Source organism: Petaurus breviceps, unplaced genomic scaffold, assembly GCF_028583685.1.
Source record: "Petaurus breviceps papuanus isolate PSGF00001 unplaced genomic scaffold, PetGlider_PUasm1.0 99, whole genome shotgun sequence".
In the NCBI taxonomy this organism is placed as follows: Eukaryota; Metazoa; Chordata; class Mammalia; order Diprotodontia; family Petauridae; genus Petaurus; species Petaurus breviceps.
Genome location: NW_027187465.1, coordinates 9,268,829 through 9,294,592, shown reverse-complemented (window position 1 = coordinate 9,294,592; position 25,764 = coordinate 9,268,829). Strand labels below are relative to the sequence as shown.

At 41.2% G+C, this 25,764-nt stretch overlaps 1 protein-coding gene across 1 annotated transcript in view; it reads left to right on the top strand.

The window, feature by feature from the left end:
- The first annotated feature begins 818 nt into the window (after positions 1-818).
- Positions 819-25,764, top strand: part of MYO1H (myosin IH) — a 48,447-nt gene continuing 23,501 nt past the window's right edge. Inside the window, exons 1-14 of the mRNA XM_069081442.1 lie at positions 819-974; positions 3,603-3,718; positions 4,685-4,883; positions 5,653-5,733; positions 8,063-8,242; positions 10,218-10,316; positions 11,991-12,104; positions 13,840-13,911; positions 14,134-14,253; positions 15,281-15,348; positions 16,681-16,786; positions 17,138-17,218; positions 23,801-23,892; positions 25,516-25,610. Of these exons, the coding sequence (XP_068937543.1) occupies positions 849-974; positions 3,603-3,718; positions 4,685-4,883; positions 5,653-5,733; positions 8,063-8,242; positions 10,218-10,316; positions 11,991-12,104; positions 13,840-13,911; positions 14,134-14,253; positions 15,281-15,348; positions 16,681-16,786; positions 17,138-17,218; positions 23,801-23,892; positions 25,516-25,610 (1,549 nt within the window). The 5' untranslated portion in view covers positions 819-848. The remainder of the gene's footprint in view (positions 975-3,602; positions 3,719-4,684; positions 4,884-5,652; positions 5,734-8,062; positions 8,243-10,217; positions 10,317-11,990; positions 12,105-13,839; positions 13,912-14,133; positions 14,254-15,280; positions 15,349-16,680; positions 16,787-17,137; positions 17,219-23,800; positions 23,893-25,515; positions 25,611-25,764) is intronic.

The following is a 25,764-nucleotide window of genomic DNA, read 5'->3' as shown; positions in this document are numbered from 1 at the left end:
AGAGGGCAGATGATAGAAATGAGGGCAGATTTGGGGAGAAGGTAGTCAGAGGCACACACTTTTGAAAAGGGACAGGATCAAAGGAGAAAATAGAATAAGTGGGGAGTGGGATAGGATGGAGGGAAATATAGTTAGTCTTTCACCATATAACTACTATGGAAATGTTTTGTGTAACTATGCATGTACAACCTATATTGAATTGCTTATCTTTTCAGTGGGGGTGGGTGAGGAGGGAAGAAGGAAAAAAATCTGGAACTCAAAGTTTTAAAAACAAATGTTTAAAAAAAATTGTTTTTTTTTTTACTTGCAACTGGGAAATAAGATATACAGACACTCGGGTATAGCAATCCATCTTGGCCTACTAGAAAGTTGGGGGCGGGGATGGGAGAAGATATAAGAGAGAGCAGATTGGGAGAAGGTGTATTCAGTAGGCTTGCTATTTTGGGGTGGGGGTAGGGGAAAGACAAGGAGAAAAATTTGTAACTCAAAATCTTGTGGAAATGAATGTTGAAAGCTAAAAATAAATAAATAAATCAGAAAAAAAAATTTTGTTTAAAAAGCTTGGAGACTCCCAGGCTAAGAATCTTTGATTTGTATTATCTTTTTTTTCTTGTTTAACTTTCTATTCATCTTATTCTCCAACTAGATAGTAAGCTTCCTGAGGGCAGGATCTGTCTCCTATACTTCTTTCACCAAAGCATGTTGTATTATACCATTCATTTAGGAGGTGCTTAATATCTATTTCTATTATATTAATTATATATTAACATATATATTACTGAATAACCTTCTGAATATTTTTCTCCTTTTAGAAAGAAGAGGTGAGGCGGAAGCATATTAAACTACACATGGAAGGGGCCCTAACTGCGCGTGACAAAGTTGGGGTTCAAGACTTTGTGCTGTTGGACTCTTACACCAGCGAATCTGCTTTCGTGGACAATCTTCGCAAGCGTTACCGGGAGAACCTCATCTACGTAAATGACCCTATTTCTCAGCTACCCCCTTTCCTTTTCCTTATTGCATAGTTTTTCTGGCTAGTATTAAAATAATTATAAAGAAATAATAGTAAAAAATAATAACGAATAACAAATAAAATAATAATAATATAAAATTGATAAAATAATAAAATAAATAATAAAGAAAAATGCTTGAGGTTGCCATCTGACTCCCTACCTCCCCTGCAACCAACCCTGGTAGTAGAGCATCTTTTAGAATTTTTAAAATGTCCTGTGGGTTGTCACATATCACAATGGAGGAATATCCTATCCTAACTCAACCTCGCTGCAACTAACAATCACTTATAATTGAACTTGACAGTTTTTATTCTTTATTCTTGAGTTCTTCAAGTAAAGCTATGATGAACTTGAAGGGACCAGATACATATTTCCTTGTGAATCTGGCCTCAGACACTTACTAGCTGTGTTATCCTGGGCAAGTCACTCAACCCTGTTTGCCTCAGTTTCCTCATCTGTAAAATGATTTGGAGAAAGAAATGACAAACCCCTCCAGTATCTTTGCCAAGAAAACCCCAAATGGGATCATAGAGAGTCAGACATGACTGAAAAGACTGAACAACAATAACAAAATTGAGGTCTTATTGACTTGTTTAAAGTAAGTAGATTACTAAAAGGAAGCTGAAGATATTCATTATTTAGCACAGTGCCAGTACATATTGTTGTGCTGAGTTGTTTCAGTCATGTCTGACTCTTCATGATCCCATTTGGGGCTTTTTTGGCAAAAATACTGGGGTGATTTGCCATTTCTTTCTCCAACTCATTTTTACAGATGAGGAAACTGAGGCAAACAGGGTTAAGTGACTTGCCCAGGGTCTCACAACCAGTAAGTGTCTGAGTCTGGGTATGAACTCAGGTCTTCCTGACTCCAGGGCCTACCTTTTATCCACTGTGCCACCTAGCTGCCTAGTACATGCCTAGTATATAATAATTGTTTAATAAAGGTTTGTAGACTGACCAATGTTTTAATCACATCATTTACTTTCAAGTGAATTGCATACTGTATATTTGTCAGTCAGTTAACTAACATTTATTAAGTGCCTACTGTATGCCAGGCTCTGTGCTAAGTTCTGGGGATACGAAGAGAAAAGACAGTCCTACCCTCAAGGAGCTCCCAACTTAATGGAGAAGACAGCAAGTTAACACTCACATACAAATAATCTATAATGGGGATAATCAACAGGGGGGAGGTGTTAGAATTAAGGGGTTTCAGGAATGAGCCCTACTGTGACAAACTATAACCTAGTCTGTTATGAAAGTTTGAAAAATCTGCTTTTGGGGCAGCTAAGTGGCACAGTGCATAGAGCACCGGCCCTCGGAGTCAGGAGGACCTGAGTTCAAATTCGGCCTCAGACACTTAACACAAAAACTAGCTGTGTGACCTTGGGCAAGTCACTTACCCCCAATTGCCCTCCAAAAAGAAAAAAAAAAAGAAAAATCTGCTTTCTACTAGTTGTACAGGTAGGAAAATGGACATGATATTAGGTCTGGCAAAAGAAGAAATTGGGAAGGAGGCATTGGGAAGCCTAAGTGGGATGGCAGGGTCGTCTTGGCTGAGCTTCATATTTCACATTTAGTCAGATAGATTTTGGAAATTATTTTTCTGAGTTATTTTGAAAATTATTTCAAAAATTATTTGAATTTTTATATTGAATTTTATATTGAATTTCTGCTACTCAGAAGTAATTTATGATTTTAGTTCAAACGCTGATTTTTCTTCAATTCCATGATTCACTTTTATTCTGGAGATATGATCAAGTTGTACAATTTACTGGGACTATAGGTAATAATATCAGTTCTCATTTATATGGAGCTTGAAGGTTTGTAGAGTGCTTTACAAGTATGGTCTCGTTTGATCCTTGCAACAACTCTGGGAGATAGGTGCTATTGAAGGAGACAGAGATTAGGTATCTTGCCTAGTGTCATAGAACTAGTAAGCTAGCTAGGAGGTGGAACTTGAACCCAGGTCTTCCTGACTCCATGAAGTCCAGCTGCTCAATCCACCATACTACCTAGCTACCTAGGGATTAAATACTTCAAATACTGACTACCAAAGGAGGGAAGCCACCAGATTCCTAAATGTAGGGTGTGTCTTAGAAGTGGATGGTGTCAGTAATTCCTTCTGTCCTATTCCCTTTGTCTTGCAAAAAGAGGAATCTATGTATAAATTCACAGTCCAAAATTCCCCAGTGTAAGAGCACATCCATTTGCGTTGTCATTTTGACCAACCTGCTTGAAAAAGCTTCATTTCTCCATTTTGAAGAGTGTTGTGAAAGACCTCTTGTTGGATGATGCTTCGGAAAGGGGCTGGCATTAGACAGCTCCAAAGGTCCTTTCCAACTCAGATTATATGAGGAGTCTGTAAAGGTGAGGGAGGGCATGGCCAGGTGAACCTCTAGTACCAAGCCAGGTACTGACTCAAAAAAAACCTAGGAAACCCACCAGCACCACCACACAGCTCAGAGACACTAAAAGAAAGAGTGTTCCAATATGGAACAATGAAGATATTGATGGGTTGGCCATAATCTGACATTTGGAAGGAGTAACTTCCTGTGTTAATGAGCTCACTTCATTGGTCTGTCCCTCCAGACATACATTGGGACCCTCCTTGTGTCGGTGAATCCTTACCAGGAGCTGGGTATCTACACAATTAAGCAGATGGAACTTTACCAAGGGGTGAATTTCTTTGAGCTGCCACCACATGTGTAAGTGACACTAAGGTCTTCCTCGTAGACTTTCTGTTCTATTTTATTGGACTCTTCTTTGCATGAGCTGCCCTCATCCTGTGGAAGAATGTGATTTTGGAATAATTGAAAACCTTTGTCTTCTGTCATACTGTTTTGTTTTTAAAAAAAAGATTTTTTTTTCAAGTTTGTTGCTTGCTTGTTGACTCAGAGCCTTCCCAATAATTAACAGGCACCCAAATGGAATGGCCTAGGAAGACAGTGAGTTTTTCATTACTGGATGTCTGCAAGCAGAGCATTGTAGTGGACCCCTTGTTGGATGATGCTCATGGTAGAAGTTGGTTAAACAACTTCCAAGGGCCTTTCCAGCTCATGATGAGTCTTTAAGGGTAGTGGGCCAATACTGGCCTTTTGATAATTCTTAGGCCAGAGTGATACATTTGTGTAGGAGGAACAATAGCTCCTATGACAGTAGTCAGTGCTGATCCCAAATCATCCCTCATGGTTCCCCAGGTAGGAAGAGGCCACATCAGCTACAGCATATTATAGAGGGCCTATTTTCCCACAGCCCCTCCAACATCTTTTGTCAACTTTATACATTTGCCGAATATACAGTGAAATCTCGGAGTTGTTTTAATTTGCATTGTGTAAAATAAGTTTTCATGACGGTGCATTTCTAAAATAATGTTATTGCTACCGTTCAAGATCCATTCATCCTAACTTTGTTCAATAGAGATTAATTGTATTAATTATTCATCACATCGTCGATTACTAATATAGAGCTATTAATAAAGATATTCTGTTTGGTTGATGAATGAGTTGAGCTTGAGGCTTAATGTGTGTGGTTTATTCAAAGCATCTTGGTTCCACGTATGGACTTTGTTACCTGCAGGGAGATGGGGGACTTGGTCGTTTTGCACTAGGAGCATTGTAGAACCCTGTTGGGATGTGTAAAGCTGAATTCTTTCCGTCTCACTTCTCCTACAGTTATGCCATAGCAGATAATGCTTATCGCATGATGTGTTCAGAACTCAATAACCACTTCATTCTGATCTCTGGGGAGAGCGGCGCCGGCAAAACAGAGGCATCTAAGAAGATCCTCCAATACTTGGCGGTGACCTGCCCAATGACAGACTCACTACAGATAGCCCGTGATAGATTGTTGCTTTCAAACCCGGTCCTGGAGGTAGGCAATACTTCAAATTCTGTTCAACATACAGTGATATAGGAATCTTTTTGGTGATATGTGAGATTTTCCAGCTCTGGGGATTGATTCTGGTCCAGAGTTCCCAGAGGACAAGAAATAGAAGTTGTTCCTAGATACAGAAAGGCAGCTAGAGGGTATGGTAGATGGAAGGAAGTCCTTGGAGTCAGGAAGACCTGAATTCAAATTTGACTGTAGACACTTCCTAGCTATGTGACCGTGGGCAAGTCACTTCACCCTGTTTGCCTCAGTTTCCTCATCTATAAAATGAGCTAGAGAAGGAAATGGCAAACCACTCTAGTCTCTCTGCCAAGAAAACCCCAAATGGGGTCATGAATAGTCCTACAGAACTGAAAGATGATTAAACAGCAACTAGATATAGACCAATAATTGATTTTTTAGTGTTCTGAGCCTAGGGAGAAGAGAGAACTTGATCTTCTAGCTTTCAGCTTATCGTGAGATAGAAGACATATGGATTCCAAACTCTTTTTTTTTTAAAAGCTATTGGGGCTAAGTAATTTGCCCAAGGTTACACGGCCAGTTATTTTGTGTGGGTGTTAAGTATCTGAGGCTAGAACTGATCCCAGGTCCTCCCGACGCCGGGGTCAGCGCTCTTACTCACTGCGCCACTTAGCCGCCCCTGGATTCCGAACTCTTCATGGGATTTTAAAGCAGGTCTCTGAAAAGTTAAGGATACCAAATCAGCAAGAGAGTGATAGTTGATTTCAGCCTTTTGGTCCTTTATTCTTAGGCTTTTGGAAATGCAAAAACTCTCCGAAATGATAACTCTAGCAGATTTGGAAAATACATGGATATCCAGTTTGATTTTAAGGTAAATTGGGCTTTGGACTGGTGGGGAAGACGTTCAGTGGTAAATACCACCTGGGACAAAATGGTCATGGCAGTGGTTCTCAAACTATGTGGTCTCAGGACCTGTTAATGCTCTTAAAAATTATTGTGGATATTAAAAAGTTTTAATTTATGTAAGTGTCATGTATATCAATATTTACCATATTAGAAATTGTCTTACAATTATTTAAAATTTAAATGGAAATAAATCAATTAAATTTAAATATAAATAATTAAATTAAAATTTTGAATTTCAAAATAAATTTCAAAAATTGAATTGAAAATAAATGTATTTAAAATATTTATTAATTCATGTTAAACTAACAATGGCAAACCTATTTTATATTACTATAAATAACATTTTAATGAAAATTAACTGTTTTCTAAAAACAAAATAAATTAGTGAGAATGGTGTTGTTTTTACCTATTTTTGCAAATCTCGTTAATGTCCAGCTTATTCCTATCTCCTTCTGCATTCTATTAGTTACAGTATGTCATTTTGTTGAAATATCTGAAGAAAACCCAGTTTTACACTAGTATGTCATTTAGAAAAGGGAGGACTATTTAATAGGCAAATAATATCGATATTGTTATAAAATAATTTTGACCTTGCAGATTTCCTGAAAGGGTCTCGAGGACCCCTAAGGGTCTTTGTACCATGCTTTGAGAATGTCCAATATAGGGGTGGCTAGGTGGTGCAGTGAATAGAGTACTGGCCTTGGAGTCAGGAGGACCTGAGTTCAAATCCAGCCTCAGACATTTGATACACTCACAAGCCATATGACCTTGGGCAAGTCACTTAACCCCTATTGTCCTGCCCTCCTCCCTCCAAAAAACATAATCTGGGACCAGTGTAGGGGCAGTTAGGTGGCACAGTGGATAAAAACACTGGTCTTGGAGTCAAGAGGACCTGAGTTCAAATGTGGCCTCAGATACTTGGCTCTAGTTGTGAGACCCTGGGCAAGTTACTCACCCTGATTGCCTAGTTGGGGGGGGGGGGAAAGAACTTCCAGTGTAGAGAAAAAAAGATGGTTGGAATTGGCTTCAGGGTCCCACCTCCAACACTTAATAGCTATGTGGGCAAATCTTGGCTTGTCTCTTGAGTGTTGGTTTCCATGCGTGGCAATAATACTGACAATGTCATTCTCTCAGGGATGCCCTGAGGTTCAAATAAGACAATATCTGGTAAACACTTGGCAAACCTTGACTTGGTACAGAATTATGGAAGGGAGAGTGTCAACTGCATTTTTCTTCCTTCACACCTGACATCTGGTTCAGGTAGTGTGGCACATTTTGAGGGTTGGGTTTTTGTTTTTGTTTTTTAATTCTTGAACTTTGTCTTAAAATTGTCTGACATTCCATAGGTTGTAGAGAGAATTAGTATTGTTTCATAAAAAAAAAAAAAGTAGGGACAGTTGTAGGTTCAGTCCCCGAGCAGACTACTGCAGTTTCAAAGTATTCTGTGGCTCCATACTGCTGAAACTATAGCTTATGAGCCCCCACTGGTACATTCACCTTTAATAGTCAAGAAGAGGACACAATTAGTTCAAAGAAAAGGCATTTCCTGAGATGGCGTCTTAAACACAGTCACTATAAAACATTCCCCTGTATATCTGGGGATATATACATTCCCCTGTATATATGGGGCACTCTCCCATAGATGCACACAGTCTGTGGGGAGTAGGCCTACATATCGAGTATGTTACTAGAGAAGCACACATGGAGGGAAAAGGAAATGGCAAACCACTCCACTATCTTGGCTAAGAAAACACCATGGACAGAATGGTCCACAGGGTCACAAAGAATCGGACACAACCTAATGACTGACCAGCAACACACGGTTTTGTTGGTTTTTGCTTTTGTTTTTTGTTTTTTTGCTTTTTTGGAGGGGAGAGGGTAGGGCAATTGGGGTTAAGTGACTTGCCCAAGGTCACATGGCTAGTTTTTGTGTTAAGTGTCTGAGGTCAGATTTGAACTCAGGTCCTCCTGACTCCAGGGTTTGTGATCTATTCACTGTGCCACCTAGCCACCCAACAACAACACATATGGGGAACATATACACAGGGGATTCATCCCCTCCAGCATGATGATTGCATTGGTCCCTTCTTAAGTCTTTCAAAACTGTATCCTTTTACAATGTTATATAAATCGTCTTCCCATTTTTACTTGTTTCCCTTTTCATTAGTTCATATGAGTCCATCGGGAATGGGGAAGACCTTAGGAAATTGAATCAACTTTATGCGGGAAAGTGGATCTTAGATTCTATCCTGTTTTAGATGACTGCTCTAAGCTCTGGCTTTGAATTTTCCCAGGGAATTCCAGTGGGCGGTCATATCATCAGTTACTTGATAGAAAAATCTCGAGTCGTTTTTCAAAACCACGGAGAACGGAATTTTCATATCTTCTACCAGCTGCTGGAAGGAGGTGAAGATGACCTCTTATCCTACCTGGGACTTGTGCGGAACCCCCAGGCATATCTCTACCTTAAACAGGTTGGAAAAACACAGCTTCTACTGTCTAGTGTTCTTCTGGAGGATGAGACTCGTCCCTCCCTTCTTGGAATAATCTTACCTTCCTTCAAAGTACAGCTTAAAGGGGATCTCCTACTGGTCTCCCCAGCTATCAGTAGTCTCCCCCTGACCAAATTCCTTCATATTTACTCTCTCTCTCTATTTTTATATACTTATCTGCATATGTACTATTTTCTTCCCAGTGGAATGTGAGTTCCTTGAAGGCAGTGACAGGTGGTGTTTTATTTTCCTTATTTGTATCTTTGTACATGCTGAGTTGAGATGTCTATGCAGCATCTAGGTTGGTGATGCCAGATTGGAGCTCAGGAGAGAAATTAGGTAGGGCAGGGTAAATAGATCTGGTAGTTATCAGCATGGGATGATAAATGAACCCATCGGAGCAGATGCATATCACCTAAGGGGAAACAGAAAGAGAAAAGAGGGCCCAGGATAAAGCCTTGGAGGATTCGTGGGTGGGATATGGATGGTCATCCAGTGTGTAGGACACCATACCCGACTTTGAGCTGATATAAACTTAGGTGATGCCATAGTGCATAGAGTGCCCATCCTGGAGTCAGAAAGACTCATCTTTTTATGTTCAAATCTGACCTCAGACACTTCCTAGCTGTGTGACCCTGGGCAAGTCACTTCACCCTGTTTGCCTCAGTTTCCTCATCTGTAAAATGAGCTGGAGAAGGAAATGGCAAACCGCTCCAGTGTCTTTGACAAGAAAACCCCAAATGGGGTCACAAAGAGCTGAACGTGACTGAAATGACTTGACAATAACAAATTTAATGAAAGTGCCAGGAAGTTTTATTTCCATTTATGGTTACCAACATAGGAAGCATAGTTAATATAGACACAACATTTTAAAAATGTTGTTGAATATCTTATTTTTAGAAGCTATGACATTCACTAAGTAGGACACATACATTAAGTAGGCATTTGCCTGTTTTAAAGCTGGGTGACAGAATTAATAGAAGTCTTACTGAATCTGTTCTGTGGTGAGGACTTAAGAATAATTCATGTTTCTCTAAATATTTAAACAACTTTCTAACCAGAGGATCTCCTTCCACCTGGTCAGCAGAGACCTCAGCATCCTCTATCTGTCACCAAGGCAATTCTAATATTTTTTTTTCTAAATCTGAACATTGTGGTTTCACTGTCCAAGTTCTACGGTGTGGGACTGATACACGTATATAGGTGATTTGATTTAATATGAGAGTGACAATTTATTGTGAGACAATGAAATGTCAACATTAGGTATTTTTTCAAAAGTATTCTCAGAACAGAAATTTCCTTATGGCATTTCCAGGCTTTGTAAATACTATTAGGAAGACTGGGAATCATTATTATTATAACTATTATTATTAAATAACAGTTGACTTTTTAGCAGGGAAAATCCATTTTGTCTGTTCAGGAAAGTAATGCCTTGGTTTTTGTGAATTTTGTGAATTATGGTGTCAATCAACCAATCACCATTTATTAATTATAGACTACATGTCGGACTCTGTACTACATGCTGGGGATATAAATACAGAAGTGAGGGAGTCTGCCCTCCCCAAGGCTACATGGGGGTGGGGTAGGACACAGCATATTCACAGATGGGTACATATCGGATATGGGCATAATAATATCATGTAAACTCTAACATGTGGGAGGTCTAAAGCGGGGGATTGTAACAGTGTCCATAAACTTTTTAAAAAACATATTTCGATAACTGTATTTTAATATAATTGGTTTCTTTTATAATCTTGTGTATTTTATATTGTGCATTTAAAAACATGATTCTGAGAAGGGGCCCATAGGCTCCACCACCAGCCCACTAAAGAGGACCAGGACACAAGAAAAGATTGAGAACCCCTGGCCTGAAGCATTTGTACATAATTTATGCCCATGCATGTCTAATAGATACTAAAACTGGCATCAGAAGATGCTCTCTGTCTCTTCTCCACAGGGACGGTGTGCCAGAGTGACTTCCATTAATGACAAGAATGACTGGAAAACCGTTGTCAAAGCTTTCTCCATCATTGATTTCAATGAAACTGACTTGGAGGTATAGACCACAAGGATGAGGCTATCATCTTTTCGTTAAGGCTGAGGATGGCAGCAAGGAGAGGTTTCTTGGTGGCTTCCTGATTCTTCCAAAGTTTGGGGAGTAGTGCATTGTGGAGGGGAGGAATTTGATTGTAGTGACTCAGATGATTAAATGTACTAGGACTTAAGTCCCATGTAAATTAGGGTTCAATGACATCTCCATGCTTTGTGTAACTTATCCTAAAATGCAATGCAGGGATATTTATTTTCTATATTTTTCCCTTTTCCCTTCCTGTTTTGTTCATTACTCTAGATTTACACAACCATTCTTTTGAAAGCCAGAGTAGATACTATAAACTGAGCTGAATTCACACTTTATATATCTGTTTTCCCTGGGAGGTTTTTCTTCCCTTTCTCTGAAATTTTAAAGTTTTTGTTATTGTTTTAAATACATAATTTACAACAAACATCAACTAAACCAAAACTGAGGTAAATCTCCAACTGAAAATTCCAAGATCTGAACCATATAGGATGTAATCCCAGTGATAAGATCAGAGCTAGGCTGGAAGGGCCACGTGTGAACCATCTTAGTGGTTCTCCTTCTCCGTTGTCCGATTGCTCAAGAAGCCCCCACCCACAACGTAATAAAGTCTGTTACTCTGCCAACACGGAATTTGATCAACTTTTCCTGTTGAAGGGATGGGGCTATTTGGTCAATCTCATGCCCAAGGGGGGCAGTGCCATTGCAATCTCTCGGTTTAGAGTTATCTGATTGTTAATTTATATTCCCCTGTCCCTGTCAAAAATTTTATTCCCCTTTATATCCTTTGATTATTTTTGCAATGAAAAGTTCGTATTTCTAATGATCTAGGACAATTCTGTCTTAGATGATAAATGCTGTCCACATCCAGAGGAAGACCTATGAAGTTTCTACGCAGATGGAGGCATACCATTTTTTGGTTTTGTTTTTTCTTTCTCGTGGCTTTTCCCTTTTGCTCCGATTCTTCTTTCACAACATGACTAATGTGGAAATATGTTTAATATCATTGTACATGTATAATCTATATCAGATTGCCGACTTGGGGAGGGGGAAGGGGAAGGAGAAAAAAATTTGGAACTCAAAATCTTATAAAAGTGAATGTTGAAAACTATCTTTGCATGTAATTGGAAAAAACAAAATACTAAGTGGGATTTTTTTTTCAAAAGTTCGTATTTCTCTTATCAATGCATATCAATTCTTTATGAATTCTGAATATCAGACTCTCTGCACTAAATTTATCAGAAAAATATCCCCCCCACTAGTTTCTTCTTTTTATTTTAGACATATTGCTTTGAGTCATGTTTTCCCATTATGATTTAATACTAAGAATGAATAGCAAAGCATTTTGGGGAAACAGGACAGAAGCATTTTCGTCAGCTAAGGACTACAGTTCCCCAGTTTCATTTTTTTTAGATAATCAATTCATTCATTCATTTATCTATTTACGTGCTTATTTATTTATGACGTAGATTTTACACATTTTTGGAGTTCCAAATTCTCTCCCTTTAGCCCCTCCCCCACCCCTTGAGAAGGCAAGAGAGAGGATATCAATTATATTGATATTTCTTCGGAGCCCCTGATTCCCCTGGGCTCTGTTCCTTCTTCCACTACTTAACCACACAACTTGTTCCCCCTCCCCCTTGGTGGCTGCAGAATCTCTTTGGCATCGTCGCCAGCGTCTTGCACCTGGGGAATGTTCGTTTTGTAGAAGATGCCGATGGATGCGTCGCTATCCCTGACAGCAGCCAGATCAGATGGATTGCCAAGGTAACCTTCCTCTGCCCCCCCCCCCCCCAAGAGGGTTCTCTGACTTCATTCTTCACAGGGCTGGAGATGAGAGATGCCCCAACCCAGGGCAGAATGATGATGGCCAAGTCATTTAGCGAAGCCACTGGGCGGCTCGGCGGACGGAACGTGCTGCCTGGGGCCAGGAAGACCTGAATTTAAATGTGTCTCAGCTGCTTACTAGCTGATACCCCCCCCCCAACCCCTCTCAGCCTTGGTTTTCTCTTCTTTAAAAAGGACTTACAGCGTCAGTCTTACTGGGGGTGTTTATGAAAATGAGATAACATTTGTAAAATCCTTTGCAAACCTTAAAGTACTATAATTGCTAGCTATTACAAATAAGCAGATTGTGTTTCTAAGGCTGAGGCTGCTGTCATAAAAAAAATCCAGTCAAGACAGCCTGAGTTCAAGTTCAACCGTTAGAATATTCTGGTGGTGGAACCTTGGGCTAATTGTTTAGTCTCTTGATGCCGACGGCTTCTCTCTGCATTGGGAGAGGGAGTTGGGGCTGCATACGGAGAGAATCTTAACAACAGTTCTCTCATGTGAATTCTAGTCAAGGCAGCCAAGCCAACCTTAAAGTCCTGGATTCAAATCCTGATCAAAAGATCTAATAATTCTATTTGATTCTATCTCTTAGAGAACAGGGATATGATTTTAAAGACTATATAGTACAAAGTCATCTTTAGTACTTGGTTATCTTCTGCAACTGTCATGGCAAGTGGTTATTATTACTCAGATACGAAAAAATTTCTGTACTAAATTTTTCATATTAAATATTTGTAGCAAAATCAGCAAAGAACCATTGCTTAGCAACTTGGCTTACTTCAATGGCAGGGCAAGGGGAGGGGAAGGGAATAAGCATGAATGTAGCACCTACTGTATGCCATTCATTCTGGTCTCATCAGTGTAGGTTCTTTTTCCAAAGGTACAGATCTCAAAATGTCCATGGCCACCCATGAATCTCCTATGAAATTCTACCCAACATTCCGGAGGCTTTCCTCTAGGGTGTTGTAAATAGCTAAGTGGTGTGTTGAATAGAGCCTGGAAGACCAGAGTTCAAATCCAGCCTCAGATACATGTTAGCTGGGTGACCTTGGGCAAGTCACTTCTCTGTCTGCCTCAGTCTCTCTGTCTGTAAAATGAGGATGATAACAACAGCGCCTCCCTCCCAGGGTTCTCATGAGGATCAAATGAGATAACATTTGTAAAGAACACTTTACAAAGAGTGTTCTATAAATGCTAACTATGATGAAAATGATGACGATGATGGTGTGGGTTCCAACGTAGCCCTCTCCCTGTCTCTTTTAATCTCGGCCACCAACTTACTTTCTTTTTTCATTCACATTTTTCCTACCCATTTTCATGTACAAAACAGTGGCTATCATTAGTAAGAACTTAGAAATATTCTCGTTTACAATACTTTACAACTTTTATGGTAACGTCTCCACTTTCTATATAATGGTTTAGGTTTGTGTTTTTTTTTATAGAATTTGACCTGCCTGACTTATTATTATTCTTATTCTTTTAACAAACAATTATGAATCACCAGCAGTGCCCAATGGCCTCTAGTGGAGAGATGGCATCCGCTATAGAAGAAGGCTTAGCATTGAAAATACTGTCAATCCTTTGGATTTTTAGTCAATTGGTTGTCAAAGAGCTATCCCTAAAACATGATGGAGACATTGATTCTTATTTTAATTTTTCTCCTTTCCAGCTGTTAGGTATCCACTTGTCAGCTCTTCAGGAAGCTCTAACATATAGAAAAATTGAAGCCAAATCGGAAGAGGTATAAAGCCAAGTCCTAAATGGAACCATGCCAGGCTCCCCCGTCCCTTCCTCTTGCTGCAACAACATGCTCGTTGGTGGGGAAGGTCTGTGTGGCACCATCCCTCTGCCCTCAGCTTGGGCCATACACACAGTCAGGCATTCGTGAAGACCTTTTTAGAGATTTTGACTCATTGGAGTTTTCTTTCTGCCATGTAGTGGGCACCCTTTAATTGTTTTTCAGGTGTTATGCCCACTGAATATAGATCTGTCGGTCTATTCCAGAGATGCGATGGCTAAAGCTATTTATGGAAGGACCTTCACTTGGCTTGTCAACAAGATCAATGGGTCCCTAGCCAACAAGGTGAGTCAGTTGACCTATTCCAATGGAGCACCGCATGCAGGGTGATGGAATGATGAAATGATGAAATAATGACTGGAAACATAGCAGTCTTTTTTTAGTGTCATGGAACCGTTTGGTTGTCTGGTGAAACCTATAGATCCCTCCTCAAAAATCATGTTTTTAAATGTATGAAAAAAAAGATGACAAAGGAAACCAAGTATATTGAAATATAGGTATTGAAATTTTTTTCACATCCAAATCCCCAATGCCTTCAAATCCATCCATGGGGTTCTGTGGACCCCAGATAAAGAATCTTTCCCTTAAAGATTATATAAAGGGGCAGCTAGGTGGTACAGTAGAGAGAGCACTGGATTAGAGTCAGGAAGACCTGAGTTCAAATTTTACCTTAAACACTAGCTATGTGACCCTGGGCAAGTCACTTAACCCCAATTGCTTAGAAAAATACATGAAACTGACACCATGTTCAAACAGAGTACCTGGGTACTATACACACAAGGATGAGCTGGACCCAGTTCAGATTGGCTTGTAAGAGCCAATTTTCTAACAGAAAAACAGACCTTTAGTTTGCTTAATCATGTCCTACGAATGAACCCACTACCACTAAATGGAACCACTAACACCATTATAGCTCATTATTTTTCTTAACCTTATATTTCAACCCTTCATGGTTGAATGTGGTCTGATGTTGCAGGGACCATAGACAGGAAAGCAGAATTATAGTTACATAGGTAGGGGTCTGTGGGTGGAGAAGTCACATTGATAGGGAAGGGGCACAGAGCAAGAGCTGTGTAGGTCAGTGGTTACACTCTTCCACTCACCCAAACCCCTCCAAGATATACAGGCATGGGCTTCATGTGTCCCTGGAACCCTTGGACAAACGAGGCCAGGAAATAAGGACTCCAATCTTCAGAGACTGGAGGCTCCTGCCCAGCTTTGCGAGGCATCTCTGTTTTCTACAATTGATTTTCTTATTGGTAAAAAGCAGATGTCTTCATTAGTAAACCCTGTGTGTGTTCTTTTTGGACAGGACTTCACCCGAAAAACTGTGATTGGGTTGCTTGACATCTATGGATTTGAAGTCTTTGATAAGAATGGGTAAGGGTCATTATCTTCCAAATGGTTCATGGTTATACCTTTTAAATTTTTCAAGTATGAGGTCAAGGTGTCAGAGGCCCCATTGTGATCAGAATGGTTTCTCCCATTCTTCTTAAACATCTGTAGCACCAATGCAATATTCACAATGCCCATGATCACTATAAATATACCTGCATGGTGCTTAATCACAAAATGTAACAGACTCTCCACATAGAAGACAGAAGCAAAACATTTATTCAGACACCAGAAAACCAAATCCCCAAACCAATAAGTTAATTCCATCGTAGTAGCAAAGAAGTTAATAAGCCACAATAGCGCAGAGAGCCAAAGCATCCTAAAGGATGCCTTCCCACAAACCAACATAAGACCAATATTTACTCACAAGCCTATCTGTTTCCCTGGGAAGTGTGCTCTCCTCCCAACCAGTTAGTCTAGCTCTGACTCCCAGCTTCCTGTGGGCTGTGCTCCACCCTTCAGCAAATTCCTCCCACCACAGGCTCCATGTGATTACATTTAGCCTATTAGGGGGCAGAGTATATTTTCTTTTTTCTTTTTTTTTTTGCTTTTTGAAGGGCAATTGGGGTTAAGTGACTTGCCCAAGGTCACATGGCTAGTTTTTGTGTTAAGTGTCTGGGACCAGATTTGAACTCAGGTCCTTCTGAATGCGGGGCCGATGCTCTATTCACTTTGCCACCTAGCTGCCCCAAGAATATATTTTCAAAGCGGGGAATGTCTTCAAATTTCTTTAAGCTTATTAAGGGGCAGAGAAGATCTTCAAATTACCATTATAACATCCCAACTAACAAAGCCCTTACCTCTCATTTCTTGAGGCTTGATTTAAGAATATGAAGAAATACAGTCAAAAGATATCTCCTTCTTTGGACATTTTTTTTACAAAGTAGAACAGAGATATTTGTTCTTTATCAAAAGAAGAGTTAGATGGCCCAGTAGATACAGCATTGCACTTGAAGTCAGGAGGACCTGAGTTCAAATCCTTCCTCAGACACTTACTAGATGAATGACCCTGGGCAAGTCATTTCACTTCAGTCTTCCTCAGTTTCCTCAACTGCAAAATGGGTATAATAATAGCATCTACCTCACAGGGTTGTTGTGAGGAAAAACTGAGATAATAGGTATAAAGTACTTTGGAAACTTTAAAATTATATAAATACATATTTGTAAATTATATAAAAATATAAAACATAAACTATATAAATGATGATGATGATGCTTTATCAGAATAGAAACCTCATGAGGCTGAATAGCTGAGATGACAATGCATGCAAAATCTGGTCTCCCCCTGCAGTCTATTTGAACCCTTTCTGTTTTAAGTTTTGAACAGTTCTGTATAAATTACTGCAACGAGAAGCTTCAGCAGCTGCTCATAGAAATGACTCTCAAAGCAGAGCAGATGGAATATGACCTGGAAGGCATTGAGGTACGTCTCCCCCTTCCCACGGAGCGGTTACAAGGCCATTCGAGGACGCGCCCTTCTGGGTGCTTGGACAGAGCGCCATTGTTCTCATTGGCGCCAACAAGAATTCTTATGTGCCTGTTTTCCTCTGGGCTCCCTGGGAAACAGCTGGAAACCTATGCTACAGCCCTTCATTGAATGTGCAAGATATCCCCAAGATGGAATTTAAATATTTGGCCCGCACCACCACGAGTTTAAGCAGATTTCATCGGCTTCCGAATTGAGTTGTTCAAAGCAGTTGTGTTTTAAATGCACCTTCTGTTATTTGAAAGCACAGCCCTTTGACATGAGAATCCCTCTGCCTTGTCATTCCAGTGGGAACCAATCCAGTACTTCAATAACAAGATTATTTGTGACTTGGTAGAAGAGAAACATAAAGGAATTATTTCCATTCTGGTAAGAAAATGAATGTTGACAGTGACCTCATAAAGATGTTGTTTTCTTCATATATGAGTGTGTATGGACTGGGATGATCCAGTCTGTTTCCCCTCTGAACTCTCAATACTTGGGCACCCATTTTTTTTAAATGAAAGGTAGTGTGGTACAGTGGGTAGTGCGCTGTATTAATTTTTTTTGGGGGGGGAAGAAGAAGTTTGAAAGGTCTGAGTTCGAATCCCAAATTTTGACACTTAACTGACTGTGTGATTGTGGCTATGCCTCAGTGACCTCATCTGTAAAATGGGGATAATAATCACACTTACCTCATAAGGCTGAGATAAGGACCAGTTAAGATAATATATGGAACACATAATATATGCCAACCTCCAAGTGCCATATAAATGTTGGCTATCATCGGTGTTCCTGTACTCTCACATGCTTGAGATGGAGGGCTTTGCCTTTGTTCTTGTTTTCACTCCAGCATTTGTTTTGTTGTTCCATCATTTTTTCATTTTCCATGGAGTTTTCTTGGCAGAGATACTGGGGTGGTTTGCCATTTTCTTCTCTAGCTCATTGAGGGAAACAGAGTGAAGTGACTTGCCCAGGGTCACACAGCTAGGAAGTGTCGAGGTTGGATTTGAACTCAGGTCTTCCTGACTTTAGGCCCAATGCTCTATCCACTTCATTACCTAGATGGCCCACCCTACTATCTAGCATAGTGTTTGACGTAGAGTTAACCTGCCATTCAGTCAGCTAAGCATTTATTAAACACCTACTGTGTGTCAGGCTCTGTGCCAAGCACTGAAGATATAAAGAAAGGAAAAGCACAGTCCCTGCCCTCAAGGAGGCCAAAGTCTAGTGGGGGAGAGACAACATGAAACAATGAGGGACAAGCAAGATACAGACACAGGAGAAATTGGAGAGAACCAGCCCAGGGAAGGCTGGCATTAATCAAGGGAGGCTCCTTGCAGGAAGTGGCATTTTAATTGGATCAGAAGGAAGCCATGTGACACATTCAGTTTAACCTCAACTGTGGGACTCCTTGTAATGGGAATGTAAATTTGGAAGATCTTCCCTGCCCCTAGGCTAAAGTGCACCTGGAGCCTGGGGTGGGAGGCTTGTTTTTCAGTAGATACTTCTTGATTGGCCAGTGAGTCAATAAGGTTGTTACATTCTCTGAGCCAGGAGAAGGCTATATAAGCCCTGATGTGTAGCTTTGTTTTGGGACTCACTTTGAGAAGTGTTCTGTGATTTGATCTGAATTCTGGGAAGCCGTTGTTGAGAGTCCCCCGGCTTTGAAAAACCCAGATGTGGAAACCCAGATGTTGACTGGGTATGGATGTAATGGTTGGACAGTTTGGAAAGCTGTCTACTTGATCTGTTAATGTCTTGATAATTCTGTCTGTATATTTTGAAGTTTGGGGTGCTGACCTTTTTCCCCTGAACAAGGTAAACGATATATGTCTGACTGATTAAAGTAAGCTTGTTTAACCCATTTTGAGTTGCTTTCCTTTAACAAAGCAGATCCAAGAACCTGTATGGACAGCAAACCCTGAGGACGTGCTTGGGGTGCTTGCTGCTACACTCCTGCTGGGCTGAGCAATAGCAAAGCCTACTTTGGTATCTGCCTGACTTCCCTCTGCTCTCCTGTCCCAACTTGCACCCCAGGAAACTGGGAGAAAAGGCCTGTCCAATCCTGCAGGCAAGAAGTGCTCACTGATCACCTACTATGAGAAGGCACAAGACAGCCCCTGCCCTCAGGGAGCGTACAGTCTGATCAGGGAGACGACATCCAAACAAGCCATGTACAGGATCAACAGGGATCAACAGGAATTCACAGAGGGAAGGCCCTGGAATTAAGGCAGGGGGGAGGCTTCCTGTAGGAGGCGGGATTTTAGTTGGGAGCTGGATCAGTGATGTGCATGGAGAAGAGAGAGCATTGCAGGCATGGGGGACAGCCAGAGAGAATGAATGCCCAGAGCCGCGAGGTGGAGAGCCGGGACATCCAGAGAGAATGCCCAGAGCCGCGAGGTGGAGAGCTGGGACAGCCAGAGAGAATGCCCAGAGCCGCGAGGGGGAGAGCCGGGACAGCCAGGAGGCCAGCGTCACTGGAGAGAAGAGTACATGGTGGGGAGTAAGGTGTAAGGAGAGTGGAAAGGTGGGAGGTGAAGCTCAGGAAGGGCTTTGGATTTGCTGCTGGAGGTGACAGGGAGCCGTTGAAGTTTATTAAGGGAGGGGGCAGTGTGACATCATCAGACCCAAGCTTTGGGGAAATTACTTTAATGGATGAATGGAGGACAGTTTGGAGTGGGGAGAGACCTAAGGAGCACAGACTTCACCCCCAGCAGCTATTGCAACAATCAGGGTATGAGCTGATGAGGGTTTGCACCTGGGTGGGTGATAGCATTCAAGGAGCAAAGGGGGTGTATTCAAGAGATGTTGCAAAGGTGAAGTGGACAGGTCTTGGCAATAGTCTGGATGTGGGAGGTGAGAGTGTGAAGTCCAGGATGGCTCCTGGGTTGGGAGGGACTGGGAGGAAGGTGTTCCCTTCTACAGTCATAGGGAGGGTTGGAGGTGGGGGGGCAGAAGGAGAGATGGAGTCTAAGACATCTACTGGACGTCCCATTCAATGTGTCTGAAAGGCAGTTGGAGACATGAGATCGGGGATCAGCAGAGAGACTGCAGCAGGACAGGGAGACTTGAGAATTGTCAGCATAGAGATGGTCATTAAAACCATGGGAGAAGATGAGATCACCAAGTGAGGTAGTATGGGGGGAGAAGAGAAGAGGGCCCAGGACAGAGCCCTGAGGGCCACCTATGGTTCGAGAGTGTGATCTGGAGGAAGATCCAGCAAAGGAGACAGAGAAGGAGTGGTCAGAGAGGGAGGAGGAGAACCAGGAAAGAGAGGGGTGCCCTGGAAACCTAGAGAGAAGAGTATCCAGGAGGAGAGAGTGACCAATGATGTCAAAGACTGAAGAGATGTCGAGGAGAATGAGGTCTCTGAGAAAAGGCCTTTGGATTTGGCAGCTAAGAGATCATTGGTAACTTTGGAAAGGAGCAGTTTCAGTGGAATGATGAGGTCAGAAGAGGTAAGGGGTAAGAAGAGAATTAGAGATGGAGTGGCTAGGCTGCGCAGTGAATAGAGCACCAGCCCTGGAGTCAGGAGGACCTGAGTTCAAATCTGTCCTCAGACACTTAACACAAAAACTAGCCATGTGACCTTGGGCAAGTCACTTAACCCCAATTGCCCTCCAAAAAGCAAAAAAAAAGAGAGAGAGAGAGAATTAGAGAAGAGAAAGTTGAGACGCCTAGTATAGATGGCCTTTTTTTTTTTTTAAGAGTTTAGCTACAAAAAGCAGAAAAGATACAGGATAATAGTTATAAGGAATGGAAGGATTAAGTAAGTGTTTTTTCAGGATGTGGGAAGTGTGGGCGTGTTTGTAAGCAGGAGGGAAGGAGCCAGCAGAGAGTGAGAGATTGAAAATAAATGAAGGAGTGGGGATGACAGAGGGGGCAATCTGTTCAAGGAGATGGGACAGAAGAGGATTGCTTGACCAGGCAGTGGGAGTGGCCTTATGAGGAGTAAGGCCACTTCATTATATGAGATGGGGAAGATGGAGGAGGGAGTGCCCGGAGGCACCTGTGTGACAGAAGAAGAGGAGAGAAGGAGTTTATGGAGCATGGCCTTAAGGTTTTTCTGTAAATATGAGGCAAGGATCTCAGCTGAGAGAGCTGGGGGACTTTTGAAGAGAGATGAAAAGCTTTGGAAGAGCCAGTTGGTAAGAGGTGGAGAGTAGGATTGCCAAGCAGTGGTGAGGACCCAGCTGAGGTTACTTAACATAAATTTATAGTGGATGCAGTTGGAACCGTTGTGTGACTTTCTCCATTTTCATTCAACAGCTCAGGTATAGGAACAAAGGCAACAAATGGTGGGAGTGATCCAAGGCTGAGGTTTGGCTGGGAGTAATCAGTGACATGATAAAGGGGTGGGGAGTAGGGATTCGAGAAAGGAGGACGGTGGAGTTGAATTGGTTCACCAAGGAGTTGAGATGAGGAGAAGAAGAGATGGCCTGGGAGAGAACTGAGGGGTCAAAGAACTGGAGGTCATGGTAAGGATGAAAAGTAGAGTTTTGTCAGGGAAAGCAGAGAGGAGAGATGAAAAGCCAATAGATTATGGTCAGATAAGGGAATTTCAGAATTCTTTAACATGGAGGTGGTACATTTATGGGTGATGGCAAGATCCGGGCATCATCATCTTTGTGTGCAATTGGGGTGAGGTAGAGGAGTAGCTCATGGGAGATAAGTAGCTTGAAGTTATTTGATGGAGAATTTGAGGAATGACCAGTATGTATGCTAAAGTCCCTTAGGATGAGGATAGGAACTGAGGAGAGACAAACTGTGAGCCATGTCCTGAACTCATTGAGGAAGGAAGGGGAGCAACCTGGGGGTGGCAGACAACAGCTACCAGGATTTTGATTTGTTGGGAGATATGAGGAACATGAACCTCAAAAGAGGAAAGATTACTGAGTAATGGAGGGAGGGGAGAACCTCATATTCAACTCCCCAGCTTGGACCGTGGGCTGAGAAGGTGCAGCCAGCACTGGAAAGGGTGGCCAGGGAGGCTGCTCAGGGCAAAGCTAGGCTTCAGTAAGAGTTAGGAGGTGCAAGGAGGGGGAGAGGAATAGATTTAAGACAAAGGGAAGTTTGTTGCCTTTGGAACAGTCATTTCAAAGGGCACAGTGGAAGGACTGGATGAGGAAATGGGTGGTAGGGGCTGTAGAATGGGACTTGGATGATGAGCTCCAGGAATTCAGACTCACTGGGATATACAGGGTATGACCAGGTGTGAGAATGTTGGTCGTTGAGTGGAAGGCACCACTTCTCTGCCCTCAAAGGACAGGAGTAGCAAGTTATGGGAAGCATGAAGTCAAAGAGAACGTTAATCTTTGTAGTCATGGCTCTCCACATCCCAGTTAGGTGCCTGGGATGGCAGTAGGAGGTAGAAGTTGCCTTGTGTGGGTGATCTGGGACAGATGAGAGGGCACCAGGCCCCTTCCCTAGAAACCTTTCCTCAGTGGATCTCCAGCCAGAGATGGAAGCCTCAGGGCCCTAACCTGTACACAGTCCAAGGACTTCTCACCTGAGAAGGTAGACTCTGAGGTGGCATCAGGAAAATCATTAAGAAAAGTTAGAGTTAAAAAAAAAATGTTTTGTAAGTTTAAGGAACTTTTTTCCAGGAACAAAATTTATAAATACCAAAACAATTTTCTTGTATTCCTAAGTAAATATCTCCTTAATAAATTCCGACCAAAAGGAATGCCTACTATCACATCCTCAACAAGAGGTCATCCAGCTGCTGCCAGAAGACCGCCCTAATGAAATAATTACCAGCTGTATTCAATTACTATTGAGGCTCAAAAAACCCAGACCTTGTGGAAGAATAGATAGGAGCCACAGAATGCAACAGCCGGAAGGGCCTGAGAAATCCTTTAGCCCAACTCCCTCATTTTACAGAGAGGGAAACTGAGGCCCAGAGAAAGGAAAGGATTAAAACTGATACGGTTTGTTAGCAACAGAACCAAGGCTGTAACAGATCTCCTGACCCTAGGAGGGCATAATGTTTGCTCTGTCACAGTAGAGTAAAACGCAGCATCAGAAGTTTAGGTTAGACTTAACTAGATTTTTGAGGGCAGGAATCCCTCTATTACCACAGGGTACTTTACTCAGATGAATGTTCAATATTTTTGTTTGACTGAATTCAGGATAGATAAGCCCATAAAGTTGTTTTGCATTGAGATGGTTTGCTGACAGAAATTGTGTCGTATCTCTGGGGTGGCTTATACTGGCAGCTCCTGTTCCAGCCCTCTGATTCTACAGCTCATGCATGATTTAATAAATAATAGTAATCGTCATAATAATACTGGTGTAGCACCTACTATGTGCCAGGCACTGTGTTAAGAACTTTACAAATGTTACTCATTTGATCTTCACCACGACCATGGGAAGTAGGTGCTATTATAATGCCCATCTTACAGATGAAGAAACTGAGGCAAAAATAAAATATATAAAATATAACATAGTAATAATATATAATGTATTAATTATATAATTTTATTATATATTTTAATATAAATATATATTTTTATATAAATAAATATATTTTTATATAAAATATATTTTATATAATTAATACAAGAGAATAAAATATAATATATTAATTCTATTTTATAGAATTAATATGAAATAAAATATGTGTAACATTAATAAGATATTTATAATTGTTTATATATAAAGATAATAAAAATACTATGTAATATGTTAATTAAATATTATATTTATTTATTTAATATATGGGATAATAAAATATAATGTATGAATAAAATATACAAACATAAAGCTGTGAGATCTTAAGAAGCACAATGGATAATGTTATTCCCTGACATCAGTTTTGCCATTTCGCCAAAAACTTTCTTTTAACTTGCCTAATCTTCACGTACTTCACCAAAGCTCTGAGTTCGTATTGTTGCCATATGAATGATGCAAACATCCATATTCAGAGTATTTTCACAGAAAGCTTACCTTTTTTTTTTTCCTTTGAAGGATGAAGAGTGCCTCCGGCCTGGCTCTCCTACAGATCTGAGTTTCTTGGAAAAATTGGAAGAGAAAGTCGGGAAGCACGCTCACTTTCAGACGTATGTACTTGGTACTCTATGAGCCACGTTCACATTCCTTTTCTTTGGCGTGCCCATGGTCCCCTTGGACATTTTCTGAGATACCCTCGAGGCAGTTTATTTATAAGACTTTTTTAAATGACGCTTTTACATCACTTATGTTGCCATGTTTTTCTCAGTCTTTCACCTGGAATTTCACTTTTAAATTGGTGTAATCCTTCTTAAAATTTGTATTTACTTCTATCCTGGGCAAAGATTTCATCTATATAAAGGCTGGTTTTTGAACAGGAAAGAACGGTAATAAGCATTTATATATAGCTCCCATCACAGACCAGGCATTGGGCTAAGCGCTTATTTCAAACAAATATTCTCTCATTTAAACCTCACCACGACCCTATGAGGGAGGTGCTGTTATTAGCCTTATTTTACAGTTGTGGAAACTGAGGCAGAGAGTGGTTAAGTAACTTCCCCAGGGTCGCATGGTTAGCAAGTGTCTGAGGCCGGGACTGAACTCAGATCTTCCTGATTCCAGACCTAACTCCCTGGAGTCTCCAAAATGGAGCACATTTTAGAAATGACTGTGCTGTCTATTAGTCAGATGACAACCCCCAGCCACTGGTTTTTTGTGCATTAAATCACTGCTTTGAAATCTAGCTCGTCCTCTTTATAGATAGAATACACACACACATTCACATGCATATATGTACACATATATAGTGAATATATTCATATGCACACAGGCATATATATTCATATATACTTTTATAAGCAAAGGACTTCCTTTAAATTGGTGCAATCCTTAAATTTTGTATCTACTTCCTAACAAGCCCCCAGGTATCCCCTGAGTAATGTACCTTGATACAAAGTCCCCATCAAAAGTAGCCATTTTGGGGCAGCTAGGTGGCGCAGTGAATAGAGCACCAGCCCTGGAGCCAGGAGGACCTAAGTTCAAATTCAGCCTCAGACACTTAACACTTACTAGCTGTGTGACCTTGGGTAAGTCACTTAGCCCCAATTGCCCTGCCCTCCCCCTTCCAAAAAGGCAAAAAAAAAAAAAGGTGTCATTTCTCTGAATCTTCAGTACGTTTGCTGGTTTGTAATGGGAAGTGCTGAAAGCTTCATCGCTGCCTTTGTTTGAAAACATTTTCGCTGGAAACATATATCCTAAGAAGGCAATTTGCTGAATTGTCTCTAACCATTGCTTTCAATGTTGTGTTAATACTCACCTTTGAGGGAAGACCATGCTCTGGGTTGGGAGTTGGGGGGTCTCAGTTCAGATCCCAGGGCTGTGACTATACTAATCCTCATCTGTAAAATGTGTGTTGCGGGGGGAGGGGGGTTGGGGCTGCATCAGTGTTGGGGGTCCCTTTCATCTCTAAATCTGCATAGGATCCTACATAGGATTTCATCATCTGGGAGGCAGTTTCCACTGAACAAGCCTCTGAGGCTGAAAGTGCAAGGATCATCACCGCCATTTTAGGTTCAGAGACACGGAAAAGTGTATTTTACCCATGCCTGTTCTGTCAGGTTATGACCCTGAGTCCTCAGAAGCCAAGTCTAGGATGCTTTCTGCTCGGTCCTGTTGCTTCTGACACACAGCAAAGTAGAGCATTTCAATTCTTATTTATCTCTGTTTTCCTGTAGCCGCAAGCTTGCAGGTCCAAAGGCTAAAAAAAAGATCAGCTGGATGGAATTCCGGCTTCTCCACTATGCAGGAGAGGTCACCTACTGTGCTCGGGGTGAGTGCATGCCTGTAAGCATTTCTATCTATGTAGTCAGAAACACCAAGATAGTACTAAGTACATGTCTATTGTCTGTCTGTCTGTCTATCTATATCTATCTATCTATCTATCTATCTCCATCCCTCTATTTCTTTGTCTCTCTATCCATCTA